The following is an 18,554-nucleotide window of genomic DNA, read 5'->3' on the forward strand; positions in this document are numbered from 1 at the left end:
CCTTGGAGGAAAATCAACATGGATTTTTATAGGAAATAAGGAAATTAGGTTTGTTATGCTGCGCAGTAGCATGTAAAGACACCCACAATGAACAGTTACTCTACTTTGTGTATATACTTTTGCACTTAATGATGCTCAATGGGTTTTTACATACATAATCTCATTTTAGGCAGGCTGTTGCTTCACTCTTATTTTGAAGATGAGGAAACTGAAGTGCACAGGGTGTTAAGTGCTTGTCAAAAGTGACATTTAGAACCCAGGGCTTCTGACTTCCAATGTCATACTCTTTGTTGTATCACAGGCTTCTTGAAATATTTTATTAATAGTCCACCCTGGAAGAATGCAGTATAAACTTCATCCACATTGGTCGTGCTGCTTGGTTAGAATTTTGAAGATTCTTCTCAGGGGAGTCTCTGTGACCAATTAATATCCTTCTGACATTTTTTTGCTCAAATACTTAAGCGCATTACAGTTTACACCCAAGACACTTGAATTTCTGTCTGTAAAATTGGAGCTTTCAATCTGGAATACCTCTTCTGGATTGTGTTTAAAATTATGAAATGAGATACACACCAGCATCAATTTGTAGGACTCTGTTATTGAAAAATTTTCACCAAGAGAAATGTTCCTATATTCCTGACTTCTATTTTTTAAATCAACAAACCAAGTTCAATAAACCAGTCTATGATGTTCTATCACAAACGTAATTTTTCTTTTAAAAATATTAATTTTTTGATGAATAGAACTTAAATTAGGTCCACTGGTTTCCTTATATTCGCACTTTTTTTTTTTTTACTATTTTTAAATTTTCAAGTGTGATACATGATTGTCACAAAATTTCAAACGGCATAGAAATATATATATATGTGTGTGTGTTTATTTGTGTGTGTGTGTATATATATATAGCAAAAAGTGGGATTTTTCTCTTTGGTCATTACTCACATACTATAGAGGAAGCCACTGGTTTGTTGGTTTTCTGGACATTTTTCTACGCATTTTCAAGGTTACATGGTATCACTATATATTTGCATCTGTATCCACATATACATTTTTACATGAATAAGAATACTACAATATATTTTTCAATGCCTTGTGTTGTCACTTAATATATCTTAGATATATTTATGTATCAGTACACATAGCTCTCCTATATTCTTTTTAACTGCTGCATATAACTTTAATGGTGAACAAATTTTTGCCTTTAGAATGAATGAAATAAACACCTTTAACTAAATATTTTTGCTTACATGAGTGAATTATCTTTCTAAGACTCCTAGAGGTGAAATTGCTGGGTTCAAAGTCACTTGCACCTTTAATGTCGACAGATTTTACCAAGCTGCCCTCAGAAAAAGCAGAAACATTTCTCACCAGTGGCATTTGAGAATAACTCTTTCCTCACCCCTCTCAAACACAAGATAGCAACAATTTTTTTCAATCTTTCCCTATTGACATTCAGAAATGTGTGTTTCTGTTGTTTTAATTGACATCTTTTCATATGTTTGTGGCCATTTCTAGTCCTTTTGTGGATCATCTGTTCTTATCCTGTATTCATTTTTCTGTTGGGTTGCTTTTCCTAACTAATTTGAAGGAGCACTTTGTATTATATGGATTTTAATTCTTTGTTACATATATTGTACTTTTTTGGCCATTTGTCTTTTAGCTATGCTTATGTTGTCTTTTGCCATGCAAAAGCATTTAATTTTTGTAAGTTGTAGCTCTAAATCTTATTCTTGATGGTTTCTTGAACATGTGTCTTATTTAGGAAGGCCTTCCTTTTCTGAGGATATAGAACACTTTTCTAAGTTTTCTTCTAATATTATTATTGTTTTGTTTTTTATGTTTAGCTCTTTAATCCATCTGGAAATGATTTTTGTATATGGTGTGAGGTAGGTATCTAAGTGTATTTTTTTAATGAATAGTTCATTGTCCCAACACTTTAATTACTAACTCATTGTTTCATATATTAAATTCCAATATTTATACATGGGTCTGCCTCTGGACTCTCTAGTTTGTTCCATTAATAAATTTGTCTACCCTATGCCAAAATGCAATGTGTTCATTACATAGTTTGATAAAATGCTTTGCTATCTGATAGAGTAACTCTCCCTTATTGTTCTATTTCAAGTATATCTTAGTTTTTATCAAATAATTACTACTTTAGATCAATTTTGGATTCATCTTGTCAATTTCCATACACCATTTCATTTGAGTTTTCATATATATTGTGTTAAATTTTCAGATTAATCTAAAGGAGAAATGAAAGATGTATAACATTGAGTCTTCCTATTCAAGGAAATGACACAACTTTTCATTTATTCAGATCTTCTTTTATGTTTTTCAATGCTTTTCTTTAAATAACATTGGACATTTTCTGTTAAGGTTTATGCCGAGGTGTTTTAAACACTTCTGTTTTTATTGTACAAACAATCTTATTTTCCATTGTATTTTGAAGTCATTGCCACTGGCATGTGAGACTAGTTTGATTTTTGTGTGTTTCTCTTATTTCTGGGTAGCCTGATAAATCATATAATAGTTCTAACTGCTTTTTAGTTAATTGTCTTGGATAGTCATAGCATATCCAGACAACAGGCAGTTTGACTTTTTTTTCCAATATTTCTACCCCATTTAAAAAATCCTTGCTTTATTGCATTGGTTAGTACCTCTTGAAAAATGTCACATAAAATTCGTGATAGAAGATACTTTGTATTTTCCTAACGTTTTGTCAGTAACTGTGATAGTGTATTTAATAAAGGAAGTTACCTTCTATGAATTAGACTTTTAATCAGAAAAAGATGTTGGAAATTTTTGGCATTTTTGAAAAGATGGTTTTTCTTCTTTTATCTTTTAATTTAGTAAATTTAACAATAGGTTTCCTAAGGTTGAGACATTCTTACATTTCTAGGGTAAATTTTATTGAGTTATATATAATATGGAATTCTTGTAATATATTGCTGATTTCATATAATATTTTATTCATATTTGGAGAGTATATTCATAACAGATAGTTTTACACACATATAGATAACTATGTATGTTGATATTTATTATGTAAATATATATGTAAGGCTGTATGTTAAATTTGACTGATTTTGTCTTCAGGGACGTTTAAACCACATAGAATGGTTTGGGAAAGTTTCTATCTTTTTTTGCTTTGAAAAAGTATAAATAAGACAGAAAACTTTAATAGAACTCACCCAGAAAACCATCTGAACCTTCTATCTTTTTAATGTATAGATTTTTTTTACTACAATTATGGTTTTTGTATTCAACTTTTCTATTTAACTTTTTAAAAATTAATATTTTTAGTAAACCAATTAATGCATGTATACTTTCAAATTTATGGCTGTAATAGTCTTAACATTTTACATTTGTCTCCTCTACATCCCTTATTAATCTTGCCGAAAGTTTATGTAACTTTTGAGAGAACTAACAATTGATTGTGTAGATCAATTCCAATTTTTTATTTTCCTTTTGGCTGGTTGTTTTGCTTTGTTTTACACTGATTAATTAGTATTTATTTTATTTTATTGTTTATTTCTTCTTACTTTCCTTGCATTTGTTTAGTGGGTCTTTACTGCCTTTTTTTTTTTTTTTTTTTTTGCTGAATCCTTATTTAATATAATTATATTTTCACTATTTTAAAAATAAATGCTTAAATGCTGTAATTTTTTTTCAAAAATTACTTTAGTTATATTTCATAGATTTCAAGAAATAGGACTTTAGTTATTGTTACGATAAATACTTTTACATTTTATTTTCAATTTTTTCTTTACCAAATAATTTAATTGCGCAAAGACAACTTTTAAAAAAATTATTTTTTCTTGTTAACTTCTATTTTATTATATTTGATACAGAAAATGTTTCTTTTTTTTACTGTATATTTATTTTTTATCTTGGAATTCCAGTTTTCCTTTGAGATTTGATATGTGATTGGTTTTGATACATGTTTTTTAGGTAATTGAAAATAATGTGCAATTTTTTAAGGAAGCTGAAAGATGCACACAATCACAACACTCATATCTACTTATTGAAACTCATTATTTGTATTTTTAAAGTGTATCTTCGTTTATGTTGTCTTCTTGATCTTTCAATTTGTGAAGCATTTTAGTTTTCTATTATGATAGCTTTGTCAGTTTTCTTTTATTTATATCTTGTTTTTACTCTTTATATATATATACACACACATATACATATATATGTATTATTTCTATATATTTTTATAAATTTTTGTATATTGTTGCTATGTTAATTGGAGTATAAACTTCATCATCATAATGGTGAATTTTACCAGCTTTAAATATAATATTAAGTACGATATAAATTTAATATAAATTATTTAGTCTTACTTTAATTTTTAACATTTTGAATCCTTTTTTTCACATATATATGAAACAACAATGTGTAAATCACAATAAAAGAAATGTAATTGGCTATATATATCTGTATATGCATATATATACATGTATATGCATGCATATATACATGTATATTCACATATATGCATATATGTAGCCAATTATATTTTTCTTTTAAGTATAGTTGTATTTTTAGCCCTCTTCCATTTTCAGTGTTTTCTGCTATTTTGTTTTAGACATGTCTATTTTAAATAACATGCAACTTGATTTTTCTAACCTAAATTTCTCTCTCATTTAAGAGGTAGTATAATTCATTTGTACTTATTGTCTCTAGTGCTGTTTTCTAAGCTTCATTTTCATTTTGTGCTTTTTAGTCATCATTATCCTACTCCCCCTTTCTGTAGTCTTTTTGGTATTAGTTAAAGATTTTGGCTTTAGTTAAAAAATGGTTTGAAAGCTATATGTACTATTTCTATTCTAGAAGCTACTTTAAAATTTTAGTAAGTGTATTTAAATTTAAAGTATTAATCTCAACAATTAATCACTGTAAGCTTCTATTTCCTTTCTATAACATACAGCTTTTATCAGGCTTTTAATTATTTCTATATCTACTCTTCTATGCATTTATAGTTGAAATTATTGGAAAGTTTCATTCCAGATAAGTGTGTTAGTTGTATCAGTGGTAGTACTAATAGCATTATTAGTATTATTATTTACTTTATGTCTCTATTTTACAGGAAGCCTTTATTAGAAATTGTATTACTTTTACTACCAAATTAACAACCATTATTCAAATTTAAATTGCATTTTTGTGGCTTATTTGCTCTGCATTTTTTTGTTATGTTTCAATCATTGTATAGCTTGGGTTATTTTTACTGTTTTTCTAGAATATGTATTCTATTAGCTTGGCTCCTATATTTTCTGAAAGGGTGTGAGTGGTAAACTTTCTGAGCCTTTGCTTGTCTGAAAGTAGTATCTTCAGTTGTCTTTACACTGGATACAAAGCCATCCTGATTAGAAAGTCCCAAGTTGAAAATAACTTTTCTGGCTAGGCACAGTGGCTGACGCCTGTAATCCCAGCACTTTGGGAGGCCGAGGTGGGTGTATAACTTGTGGTCAGGAATTTGAGACCAGCCTGACCAACGTGATGAAACCCCGTCTCTACTAAAAATACAAAAATTAGCCAGGCATGGTGTTTCATGCCTATAATCCCAGCTACTCAAGAGGCTAAGGCAGGAGAATCGCTTGAACCCAGGAAGCGGAGGTTGCAGTGAGCGGAGATTGCGCCACTGCACTCCAGCCTGGGCAGCAGGAGTGAAAGTCCATCTCAAAAAAAAAAAAAAAAAGAAACAAAGAAAAAAAAAGAAAGAAAAGAAAAGAACAGTTCTGCAAACTTGTATTATCATTTACCTCCTAAAATTCTTCAAGTGGTTAAGGCAAACATGATTTCCCTTTTTGGAAACAAGATTGCCCATCTCCCAAGTTATTCGTTCTTAATTATTCATTATTATTATTTCTCTAACTGACTCACCATAGAAATAAGAACTTTAGGCCGGGCGCGGTGGCTCATGCCTGTAATCGCAGCATTTTGGGAGGCCGAGGCAGGCGGATCACGAGGTCAGGAGATCGAGACCATCCTGGCTAACACGGTGAAACCCCGTCTCTACTAAAAATACAAAAAATTAGCCGGGCGTGGCGGCGGGCGCCTGTAGTCCCAGCTACTCGGGAGGCTGAGGCAGGAGAATGGCGTGAACCCGGGAGGCGGAGCTTGCAGTGAGCAGAGATCGCATCACTGCACTCCAGCCTGGGTGACGAGCGAGACTCCGTCTCAAAAAAATAAATAAAAAAATAAAAAAAAGAAGCAAATGAGAACTTTAAGTAATACCTCGTCAGGACATAAATAGACAACTCTTTTTTCAATATTAGGTAGTTTTTTTAAACAATGAATTCCATGTATTAGGCAAAAGTTTCAACTCCTGAAAATCTATTTACTAATGATGCAGTTAGTTCCTGAGTTTTCACACATGCTGTGAATTTTCTCCCACTTATGCTAACATCTCTAACCTTCTGGGCAGAAAGGAGTTCCCTAACGTTTTTCTCAGGAAAGGGTACCCTGGGTATTTATCCTTATCAGTCACTTCCTCTTCCCCTTGGCTTTCAGTTTGGCAGATTCACAGGTGGTTGATATCCTCCTCAGGCTATTTTTAAAGACTTTCCCTACTGTCCTTTGAGATCTTACTAAGAACTGTGGTGAATTCTCTTTCTGTCCATCTCCTACCTTATTAGCACGTGGTCTTCCACGCTTTTGGAATGTCTCTGTCTCCTTCACTTGAAACACTGAGTCCTAAATTGTGATGAGAGATTCGAGATTGTCAGTTAGAAGCTAAAGTTCTCAGGATCAGATGCACATGGAATATACTGTGCCATTGCAGTAAAGAATCTAACCTGATGTTTGCAGATACTGATCCTTGGTGACTGGCTTAGTCATTCTGCTGACTTCTTGCTGGACTTGCTCTGAAGGTTAGATTTTTCTGTAGTGCTAGATTCTGAAACCTTCTCTCTCACTTCAGATTACCTTGTGATCTTTCTTCACGCTGAGTGCCAAGGAACCTACCTTCCCTCAGGTGTTATCTCTATTGCTAGTCTAGCTGTCTTCTTTATCATAGGTCTCCAAAGTCAGCATCTTCACACACCTCTGATAGAAGTTGCATAAAGCTGTGGCTATCTTAGAATAAGATGCATCAAGAGTGCATCTATGTGTGAAGAGTGCAGACAGATGACACTCATTCTGGCCATCTGGTCACTCTGTGTGCCTCTATCTCAACCTCTTTTAGGTGGGAGGACACACTATGCTCCCCATTCGCTGGATGCCCCCTGAAAGCATCATGTACCGGAAGTTCACTACAGAGAGCGATGTGTGGAGCTTCGGGGTGATCCTCTGGGAGATCTTCACCTATGGAAAGCAGCCATGGTTCCAACTCTCAAACACGGAGGTAAAAAGGGGGTGCATAGGAATCTTGATTGGGGGAGGGCTCATAAGAGCTATCTCAGCCCAGGACTTGGACCTACTGAACAAGACATTAGGTGGGGTTTAGAGCCAGCAGAGTGAATGCAGGCATTAGTGAGAGCAGAGGAAAAAAAAATGGAACTGTAGGAAATGTGGTATAATTGTCAAAAGAGCATGAAATCAGAGGTCTAAATTGAGACTCAAGTCATGCTTCTGTTAAATCTGCTACCCTTAAAAATCACAAATGTTTCACTATGACAAAAAATGAAAACATAAAACAGCTATGAGTTTTTCAATTGTGCCATCTTGTGGAAACACCCACTACTTAGTATGCCCACATAATCTGGGTGCACAAAGGTTTTAGGTATGCCAAGCCCAGGGATGTACCAGATGGTCAATTTGGGAAGGCCAGTTTTATAACTGATAGAGCCATATGTGAACGTCTAGGAATAAAATAAACCATGTTTATTTTATTGCTATGTTTTTACTATGTTTATTAATATGTTTACTATTAAACTTAGTAATAAATACCCATTATATTTTTTATAATTGTAATTTGCAATAATAAAAAATGCTAGTAAACATAAATTAATAGTAGCTGATATTTAGTGGTAGGCACTTTTCTAAGCATGTTAGCTCTATTAATTCAGTAATTTTTGCAGAAACACCTCTTGAGATTCAGGTTAAAGGAAGGGGGTCTGCTTGAGGTACTGAAATGGGCTGGCCAGGGTCTCACAGGTAAGAGCCTCCAAAGCAGGGACAAAGCCTGGGCTGTAATCCTAGGACTCCTTTGCCTCCAAAGCCCATCAAGATGCTTCTCAGTGATGCATGGACCATGCCATGTTGCCCCAGGGAATTCAGTGCAGTTTGTAGGCAGTAAGGAGCTCAGTCTTTCAACCCAGCCAACCTATGAAATATCCCTATGAAACATCGCAATTCTTTTTATGGTCTTCTGTTTGCTGGGAAAATGTAAACACAAGAGCCTTTTAGTATTGAAATCTTATTTGAATATTCAACAGAGTGTCTTTCTTCTTGGAAGCTATGTTCGTCTCTGCTCTCCTGTGTCTTGACCACTTAATTAAGTGAATTTCAAAGACTGAGAAGAAATTATTTTTTAAAATGTGTACTATCTCATGATTCACAAGCTCAATTGGGCCTGACCACATTTCCCAAAGTAGAACAAAATATTTTAACAATCTTTTAAAATAATGAAAGTATATATACTAGAACCCATTTGTTATGGTGTTTAAAAAATTGTTACTGTTTTCCCAGGGGAGGAAGGGTTAGGAACACACACACACACACACACACACACACACACACACACACCATGCATGCACCTGAACCCTGCCTCCGTGTAGTTTGGTGGCCCCAGTAAACAGAGGTTCTGGGCTGAGGTTGCTATTGGTCTTAACAGAAGACTCAGCCTCTGTTCTTGGGCTAGCTCACAGTAGCTAACAGGGTGTTTGCAGTTTCTTCTAAGACTCACAGAGGCATTGGCCTTAAAGGCAGGCTTTCTGCCCTCAGCCACTTCCCCCACTCCACCCACCATAGCAGCCACATACTGACAGTCACTGATCATTGGTTTCGCCATGGAAATCAACAAACCTGAATAGTCCAACATTAGAAGAGACACTCCCGGGTGCCTTTGATCTTGGCATTAGCAGCTGCTACTGTAGTTCGAACTGAATCCCTTTTCCTGGAGGTGAAGGTAATGGAGGGTGGAAAAGGGTCTCTAATATGAATGGGGAATATAAGCAGCTGGAGACTTATCAGGCTGGTAAAGAAATGAGCCGAGGGGCCATCGTAAACTCCAGGGTGAATATAACCAAGCCGATGCTGACACAGTGATGGTTTGACCAGTCTTCCCAAAGTCAGCGTGACATGAGACAATACTGGAGACAAGGCACTGATGAGCAGCGTAGGGACATGCAAAGGAGAAAAAAGACAGTGCTCTTGCCTAATTAGATACAGACTAATGGGGGCAGAGAAGGGAAATAATATTTGTTCAGCTGCTGAGCTAGAGATTATTCTGTGTATTTTTATCATTATGACCAATCTTTAAATGCAGAAATTGAAGTTCAGGGTCAGTGACTTGACCAAAGTTATGCAGTGGTAGAGTTAGGGAGAAGTGAAAACCAACCTAAAAACTAGACAATGAAGCCTTGAAAATGCACATATTCAGTGTCAGTAAAGAAGTGTCTTTGAGGAATTGGAAATGCATTGCAAATTATACACTTGGGTCTCAAGTGGCCTGCTGGGGTTGGCCAGGCATGCATTACTTGTTTTCTTCCTACTCCTCCTTATGGCTTCTCCTTCAGTATGTTGGGCCATACAGTCCCTTTTCGTGGTCTCATTTCATCCTTACAACACTCCTGGGGGTGGTTAAGGCAGACATTTGATTCCATCTTACAGATGGGCATGCTGAGATCCTGAGGTTAACAGACTTGAACTGGCCACCCAGAAGGCAGCGATGAATCAAGCAGTTAGTCCTATTGTTAAGGACTTCAAGAGAAACTGGAAACATGGTTTAGTGCAAACAGCAGGGAAGGATGGGTCTTGCTGCAAAAGGGTCCTATGTAGTGACTCAGAGGCAGGTGTGGTGACCTGCACAGAGTCTGCAACTGGGAGCCTGCCAGGAATGAGAAATAAGAGGAGATAGGCATGCAGGGGCCAGAGGGTGCAGAGCTCCTTCAGGGGAGTTTCAAAGTGAGGCAGGTTCATGAGAGAGGGAGGGACAGGTCAGAAGCCCATGTCCACTATCAAGTGAAAAATGAATGCAGCTCAGTCATCCTGATAAGATTCAGGACTAGAGAAGAAAAGTGAGGTAAGAGAGAAGAGAGTATGGGGAGTCAATGGTCAATGTGGGCCTGGCCCAAGAAGTGGAGTATGAAGGGCAGCAGAGGGCTCCACCAGCCAGTGCTGCTCACTGCACTGTGTACTGGACAGACAAGTATACCAGTGCTGTCTGCAGCCTGGCCTTTAGCTTGTGCTCGTGAGAGCCTCGACTCTGCCTTGAAACTAATCCGGGAAGTGGTTGCTTTTTGCCGAGTCTGAGCCACAGGACCAAGGCTGGGCTTTGGGTGTAACTTCCTTGTTCTCCTCACTCTTTCAGGTCATAGAGTGCATTACCCAAGGTCGTGTTTTGGAGCGGCCCCGAGTCTGCCCCAAAGAGGTTTACGATGTCATGCTGGGGTGCTGGCAGAGGGAACCACAGCAGCGGCTGAACATCAAGGAGATCTACAAAATCCTCCATGCTTTGGGGAAGGCCACCCCAATCTACCTGGACATTCTTGGCTAGTGGTGGCTGGTGGTCATGAATTCATACTCTGTTGCCTCCTCTCTCCCTGCCTCACATCTCCCTTCCACCTCACAACTCCTTCCATCCTTGACTGAAGCGAACATCTTCATATAAACTCAAGTGCCTGCTACACATACAACACTGAAAAAAGGAAAAAAAGAAAGAAAAAACCCTGTAAGGCAGTTTGGCATATATATATATATATATATATATATTTATATATCTAACTATCTATCAATCTATATCTACAGAGAGATACCTTCTCTAGTACACAGAGAAGCTGCTGATACAGAAAACCACAAGACTTTAACAACTCAGAAACTCTAAAATATTAATAATACAAAGGAAAATTCCCTTTGACTTAAGCTGTGGCCCATGCTTCTAATGCTACGGCTTTTCAGAGCAGAAGACCTGGACCGTGCAGAGAGACAATCTTTGGGATGAGAGCTCTGGGACGGGAGGAGTTAAGGTGGTGCTCAGTCGCTGCTGTGTGCGTCTGTTACCCCGGAAGCTCACCACAGGCACATGTGGGGACCGCATGGCTGAGCTCAGCAAAGAAATGATGCTGGAGCAGGGTCCTTGCCTCCACTTCTTCCCCATTTCCTCCACTTCAGGACAATGTTCTAATTTGTCCGTTCTAAAAAGTGTAATCTTGATGCTTTTGGGAATCAACGATGGCACCTACGGGTAAACACAGAACAGACAACCCCACAACACAAAACCATGACAAGAGCCGACCGCATCCATCCTGGGTGTAAGCTTCTTGCTGGAGTTGCAAAGGATGTGTCTTTCTATTCTCAGAACTTAACTGGACTTTCTGGACTAAAAGAACCACAGAAGGAAAAATAGCTGAAACCTGAACCCTGCCAAGACACTGCCACCTGTCTTTTCCATCATTGCAAAGATTCCTTGGCCTCACCTCCCACTTTCAGGCCCCTGGGAAGTTTAGAGGGTTAGGAAACAGGTCCCCATGTTATCTTTGAATGTAGACACAGCAGGCTTTAGGGTTGCAATAGCAAGAGACTTGGTTATTTGTAGGTCATTATAACGAATGCCCCCTGGTCCTCTCAGTTTCTCATCCTGCTTCCCTAGAGCCTAGACTCCACTTCCTGGGTCTCTACCGAGTCCCAGGTAAACCCCACTGCCAAGGAAGGAAGCCAGGTCTAGTGAGAGGCTGCAGCAGTGAGTGTTTCAGGAAAGCAAGCAGTGGAGTGGGTGAGAGCCAGCAGGGGAGAATCTACTTGGCACCTGCGCCAGGCCCCTTGGCATTCTCCTCACGTTTCCAGCCCCTGGGAGGATTGATGCATCTGCCTTTGAGCTGTTGTGAAAACGCAGGGGCTGAGAAATCACTTTTGTGGGCTGGGGTGGGGGAAGGGCTGACGCTTCTCTGGGAGATGTCCAATGAGCGGCCAGTGCTGCAGGCTTGGCATCTTAATGAGGCCTGAGCCCTGACCGGAGAGAGGGAAGGAAACATCTGGGCTGGGGCCTGCTCCCTCCGCCCCAGCACAGGGGAATCACTGCCTTCCTGGCTGCTGCCACAGACCACAGTGGGGTTGACCTCTGGGCCTCCCTGTCACATGAAACATGGAAGCCAACAGCCTGGCCCCACAGAGCTCCTCTGCTGGGGAGGAGAGGATGTGCTTCTCCCAGGCTACCGGGCCCCTCCGCCTCGCCCCAAGCACAGAGCTACCTAAGGGACTGACCTTTGCCAAACTGGAGCTCACCTCCCGGGGGCCTCTGGCCTACCCTTTTCCCTGCCAGCTGAAGAGACTGCCAGCAGCCTGGACGTCCTGGTTAGCTGAAGGCATCTGAAACGTGGGCCTCCCTATGTGGGGTTTAGGACTGAATTATGTGTTTGTGGTTTTGCTTCTTTTTGTAGACCCACAAATACTTTTATTTGAATAGTAAAGAGCTGTGCTCAGATTGTAGCCATGGTTGGGATTTGGGATCAACGAGGCTGGTTAGCTGGACTGGGAGGGGAGGGAGGTGAGATGGGAGTTTGATGTGGATTTTCTCACTGTGCTGTGCTCCTAGCCCCTGAGGACTTTGCGGGAAAGCTGTTTGGATTGACCACCTCAAGAAAACCCTTTGCTGTCCTAGGGCAATTACTCCTCTTGTCTTTCCACCTAGAGGACCACTATGCCGGGGCTGTGAGTGCTGGATGAAACTGCACAGTCTGGCTTTGATCTGGGTAGCTAAGAACAGGTGTTCAGGGAGGGCGTGGTCTGGAGGGGCCTGAGGGAAAAGTGTCTTCTGGTTAGAAGTGAAGCACCAATGCTCCTGTTGCTTCCCTTCTCCCATATCCTCCCCTGAAAAAACACTGTGTGGTTTCTGTCTTCTTGGCTGTGTGTTTCAAAACTGATAGTTACTGATGGGCTGAGAAGAAGCAGGAGAAGAACTGGGTTGGAGATGGGTGGAAAACTGGGAATAAGGACCGTGCTATGGTTTTATCTTCAGGGCACCGATTCATCATGTCCTAATGAAAGAAGGTGATTCCTTGGGGAGCAAGAAGCACTGAAGGAGACTGCAGTTGTCAGATTGCTGGCACCTTAGCAACCCACAGGCTTTCACGTTGATCTTGGGGTCATGTTCTTTCCATGTCCATTTTAAGCAGCTGGCTGTGGAAGAGTGCGAGAGAGAGAGGGGCAGAGCAGGGAAGGGTAGAGAGGGAAGACCTGCCTTCCTTCAGCTCTGGCTGTCCTCTCTATACAGAGTCTACTTTGATTTATTAACCTTGGCAGATTAAAAAAAAAGATTTATTTTGGAGAGTAAAGGGGGCAGAAAATAAGGCCATGGAAATTGCAGGGGTACGCTACGGCTCTGGGGAGTGTGGCGTGTACTGGGACACACCTGTCTCTCCTATTTTGGGACAGGACTGATAAGGCTTAGTCCACCGTATCTTAATTTCCCCATCTGCAGAATAAGGGGTACACCTGCTAATCTCTGGCCCCTTCTAGCTCTGAGTTCTTAGATTCTAACAACGTTGTGTCACTGTGCCATTTTTCTCAGCACTGCTCTGGAATGGCAGGACAGCCTTGCATAGGTGGAGGGCAGTTGCAGCTGAGGGCTCACTGGGCCTGGGCAAGGCTGAGTTCCAATAAGACACTCCTCTCCTTCTTTGCCCCTTGTCTCAACATTTCAGAGTCTGAAGTGTCTGAGACGACTGTAAGCCAGGAGGGGAGCATTTGGTCGGCTTCCCATCCTGGCGTTCTTACATGCCGGAAAACCACTGTCGACGGTCTATTTATTTATTTATTTATTAAGAGCCTAATGTGATGAAATGTGTTGTGAAATGACATCCTATTAGCCAATATGACCACTCCAGTTCATTTCACCCTCATTTTCCCATACCAAAGTCCACATTTTAGAAGACCGTGTCACATCAACTCTGAGAGCTTAGCTTTGAAGCGAGCTCTTTTGTTTCTTTTGGTGAATGCTCCAGGGCACCCAGGCTGGTCTCTCTGCCATGCCAACCTCACCAGATCCTCTCCTGGACTGAGTGAGAGTGACCTGCTGTTGGATGTCCACCTTGGAGTAGGGTGTTGTGGCCATGGGACCTCCCAGTTCTTCTTTCTTTGGATGTGAACCTAACACTGCCCTCTAATGATATCCCTGAACTCTGAGGGGACCTTGGGCATCACTAAGCCTCCTCTAGTCAACAAACAAGAAAAAGGAGGTGGTGCTTCCTCCATTCAGCAGATCATGCACAAATTACTCCTAGACAGAGGCTTCCCACTTGAGGCAAAGGATCTTTGGTCCTTCTGGGTTCAGGTTGAACATTAATGTTCTTCTCTAGTGATGCTTACTTTGCGGAATACACTAGTGCAAGTCATTTTGGTGCTAAATACTACAGAAACCAACACTAACAGGAGAGCTGTCAGCCAGCTTCTGGGGCTGCACGAGACTCAACTCAGAAGTAGAAGTGAGTCAGGCATGCTGGGAGAGTACAGGATGCATTGGAAGTTAAGTAGAAAAGTGGCAGGGTGAACCAGCAAAATTTCTGATTTTGCTATTAGTTATCTACGTGGCCTTGGCCAAATCAGCTAATTTCTCATCTGAGACACTTAAGAGGTTTGTATAGATATTTTTAGAGTCCTTTTCATTTTTTTAAAGCTACGTTCTGGTCCCACCTGTTTTATATATATATACTTGCTTGTTAAAAATAAGAGATAAAGTGAAAGATAAGGAAGGAGACGAAGAAAAGTTACCAATGGCAAAGGATTGATTATAGAAGGCAATGAAAGAAGGCCTGGTGACTGGTAGATTTGAGGAATATTGTACAGGGAGCCACGCAGACAAGCCAGAGACTTCATTTTTATGCTCTTCATAGGAGGTTACTGGCCTAGCCACTTGCCTGCGTTTCACCAGGCTGTTCTCCTCAGCTAGTCAACCTTCCCTCTTCAAAACCAACATGCTAACACTTGGCAGAAACTATTCCAAGATGTGGAGAGAGGCCTGCCCATCTCTCATGCAGACCACTGGCAATCAGCTCTGGGTCAAATCCGACAAGATTTTTATCTTTTAATGCTTATTGTAAGAGGCCGGGATGTTTGAAAGAGGGCAGTGTCTTAAGTTGCAGACTATTCACCAAAGTCCTTTTCTATTCAGGAATGACTAATGACTTTCTTTGCTCCCCTTTTCCAAACCAAACAGCGGCAGTATTACCTTGACTTCAAAGTACAGTGATTGCAAGGGACAGTCTTGAGATTAAGGGTCTTTTTAGTGCTTTGCTCGGAATCTGGAGCAAAGAAATATCTAGGGATGTTTGTTGAATGAACCCACCTGCCAGCAGTCCAGAGAGCTGTCCCAAAGGCCCCTGAGATGTCTATTGTCTTCTTTGGTAGGGAACCAACCTGCTAGAAGACTCAAGGGCATTTGCCTTAGAGAAAAAAAAAATGGCAGATTTAGTTCAGGGCTTGGGTGCTGAAGTCACTGTGTTTTTGGTTCCTGAAGCTCCACTTTCTTTTTTCATACCAAATAAATTGTTTTGGCCAATATTTAACAGGTTTTAAAGGAAATTCCAAGTTTATGCATCATTATTAAGACATCAATACGGGCTTGGGAAAATTTTTTCGTGTTGCTTAATAATACTGGGAGTGTCTTGCTAAAGAAAGTATACATACATGTACGTTGTGTATTTATTTCTATATATTTGATTGGAATGGCTTCAAAGAAGGCCTATTTGAAGTCAGCAAATTGATTCCAATTTGGGATTCTCTTTGAACCTTACCATTCTTGGGGATAAGAAATCCGGAGATGAACTGGCCTCAGAAACATTCAGGAAGATTCCGATGGGAAATCCGTCATCTTGTAAAGTTTGATCATTTGGTGCTCTCTGAATTAAATTATGCTGACTAACATTCTGAACATCTGAAAATCATTCTTCCTGGTTGCCTGATAGATAACCACACAGGAGCCATTTCTATCACATCTTATTTGGGGGTTGGTATAGACGCCACCAGCACTGCAGGGAAAACCACCCCCTAGGAGGGGTGAGACAGAGAGAATGTGAGGTGTTGATCATTGATTGCTCTTTCTGAAATGCACTGCTGACCATAGTAGGTGTGGTGAATATTTGTGTCACTGCATTGAGTATTAGAACTTTTGCTCTGAGCATGGGCTGCCCTACCCTAAAGAGCTGAATCTTGGCTTCTGACAGAGGCTCTGCATGGCACATTCTCCTCAAGCATATTGTCCTTATTTGCCTATAAAAGTATCTATAGTTTGCAACAAGAACTGTCTTTCGCTCAAGTGTCAGTGAACTAGAATAGATGCTTTTCTGTGAGACCTGTGGAGGCGGGGTTGTTTGTGTGTGTGTGGGGGGTGTCCCTTCAAAGTACTTGGAATTCTTTATCAAAGAAATAAAACTCAGATTCTCTTTTTTCTAGTTTACTTCTAAGTTCCAAATTTAAAACAAGACCCAGTTTGACATTTGCAGTAGGAGATAATGTCTTGAACCAGTGAGCTAGGCTATCTTTCTTTCATCATAGGGAGGCAGGGCAGTAAGTTGTATTAATTTTTCCTAATCGCCCAGGCAAATACTGCTTTTTGTTCAGTGTCATGACTCACATTCATAGCTTGCAGGGGATACTTCTAGTTGACAAAGCGGAAAGTTTGTAATAGAAGATGTATCGAGATAACAGAGGTGAGGAAAGGCCTGTTGAACATCTACTTCTGAGAATCACTGAGGCACTCAGGTCTTGCTTTTCAGTTTAGTATTTTACAAAAGGAGTTGGTTTCTTCTCATTTTAGGCAACGATAAGTTTAGACATCTTTCTTGAAAGGCCAAAGGTAGATTGAGAGCTCAAATACTTACGGTGTACTCTGACAGTCTTTTATTTTATTTTTCAAGACTTCTTTTATATATATATATATATATATATTTTTTTTTTTTCCATAGGTTATTGGGGAACAGATAGTGTTTGGTTACATAAGTTCTTTGGTGGTGATTTGTGAGATTTTGGCACACCCATCACCCAAGCAGCATGCACCATATTTGTAGTCTTTTATTCCTCACTCCCTTCCCACACTTTCCCCCGAGTCCTCAAAGTCCATTGTGTCATTCTTATACCTTTACATCCTCATAGCTTAGCTCCCACATATCAGTGAGAATATACAATGTTTGGTTTTCTATTCCTGAATTGCTTCACTTAGAATAGTAGTCTCCAATCTCACCCAGGTCGCTTCGAATGCCATTAATCCATTCCTTTTTATGGATGAGTAGTATTCCATCATATATATACGTATGTATATATATGTGTGTGTGTGTGTATATATATATATACACACATATATATGTGTGTGTGTGTATATATATATATATACACACATATATATGTGTGTGTGTGTATATATATGTGTGTGTGTGTACCACAGTTTCTTTATCCACGCATTGACTGATGGGCATTTGGGTTGATTCCACTTTTTGAAATTGCAAATTGTGCTGTTATAAACATATGTGTGCAAGTATCTCTCTCTCTCTTATGCATAATGACTTCTTTTCCTTTGGGTAGATACCCAGTAATAGAATTGCTGGATCACTGACATTCTTTTAGATGCAACATCCCTAAAACCCAACAAGAAGTGTAAACACTGAAGTCCAAGTCTGATAATTATTCTTTCATTAAGAAGAGCACATGGGAGTTTTAAATATTATTTTTAAAAACTAATTTTGTAATATGTTAAATGGTAGGACACATTCAATTTTTTTTTTCCTCACTGGAGATCTGTCCATGTTCTGTCTCAATTTAATAGCTACCTGGCATGTAACTGATGTCTCTGAGCCTACCTCTGGAGTGAATAAATAAACCTAGTCCAGGTGATTTGATTTCTGCCATTTGTAGTGGAGAAGTAAATCTCAGTGAAGAAGATTTTTTTTCATTTTTCTTCTTTTTTCTTTTTCTTTTGGCTCCTATCCTCCTACTTCCATGGGACTGACAATCCAGCTTCTTAAACTCCATGAAAGTCTTAATACAAGGTGAATCCCAGAGCCACAAACAGTTTGGACTTCAAACAGTGAGAAAATTGGCACTGAATGATTCGGCACACAAAGCAGAAAACTTTCATTTCCTGTAGGCAGGATGGAATTGACTGTTATATTAAGACTTCTGAAGAAGCCCTGCCCTGGAGTAATTTCAGTGCTATCAGACGATGTTGACATCTAGATTAACCTCTGTGCAGTGAATTTTACTGCAAAGCTCATTGAGATGCATGTGATGTGTCTCCACAAATCCCATCTGGAACCCTTGGTGGCCCACCCTCAGCAACCCTCCTCTCCCTCCCTGACCCTGCTTTCTCTGTCCATAAACTTTTAGCCTCCAGGAGCAGAGGAGCCATGGCTGAGATCTGACAGTTGGTGAGGGGGTTTTGGCCTTCTCTGACCATGATGCTG

At 39.6% G+C, this 18,554-nt stretch overlaps 1 protein-coding gene across 6 annotated transcripts in view; it reads left to right on the forward strand.

Annotated features, from left to right (window-relative positions):
• NTRK3 (neurotrophic receptor tyrosine kinase 3) overlaps positions 1-17,383 on the forward strand; it is a 386,596-nt gene extending 369,213 nt beyond the window's left edge. For 4 of the 6 annotated variants that reach the window (XM_058428011.1, XM_032175496.2, XM_058428010.1 and 1 more), the window contains 3 exons: positions 1,845-1,886; positions 7,190-7,348; positions 10,478-17,383. In XM_058428011.1, coding sequence (XP_058283994.1) covers positions 1,845-1,886; positions 7,190-7,348; positions 10,478-10,663 — 387 coding nt within the window. In that variant the 3' untranslated portion in view covers positions 10,664-17,383. The remainder of the gene's footprint in view (positions 1-1,844; positions 1,887-7,189; positions 7,349-10,477) is intronic. The other 2 variants (XM_032175491.2, XM_032175492.2) reach the window with 1 other exon arrangement.
• Positions 17,384-18,554: the final 1,171 nt, after the last annotated feature.

This window comes from Hylobates moloch, unplaced genomic scaffold (assembly GCF_009828535.3).
Source record: "Hylobates moloch isolate HMO894 unplaced genomic scaffold, HMol_V3 SCAFFOLD_14, whole genome shotgun sequence".
NCBI classification, from domain to species: domain Eukaryota; kingdom Metazoa; phylum Chordata; class Mammalia; order Primates; family Hylobatidae; genus Hylobates; species Hylobates moloch.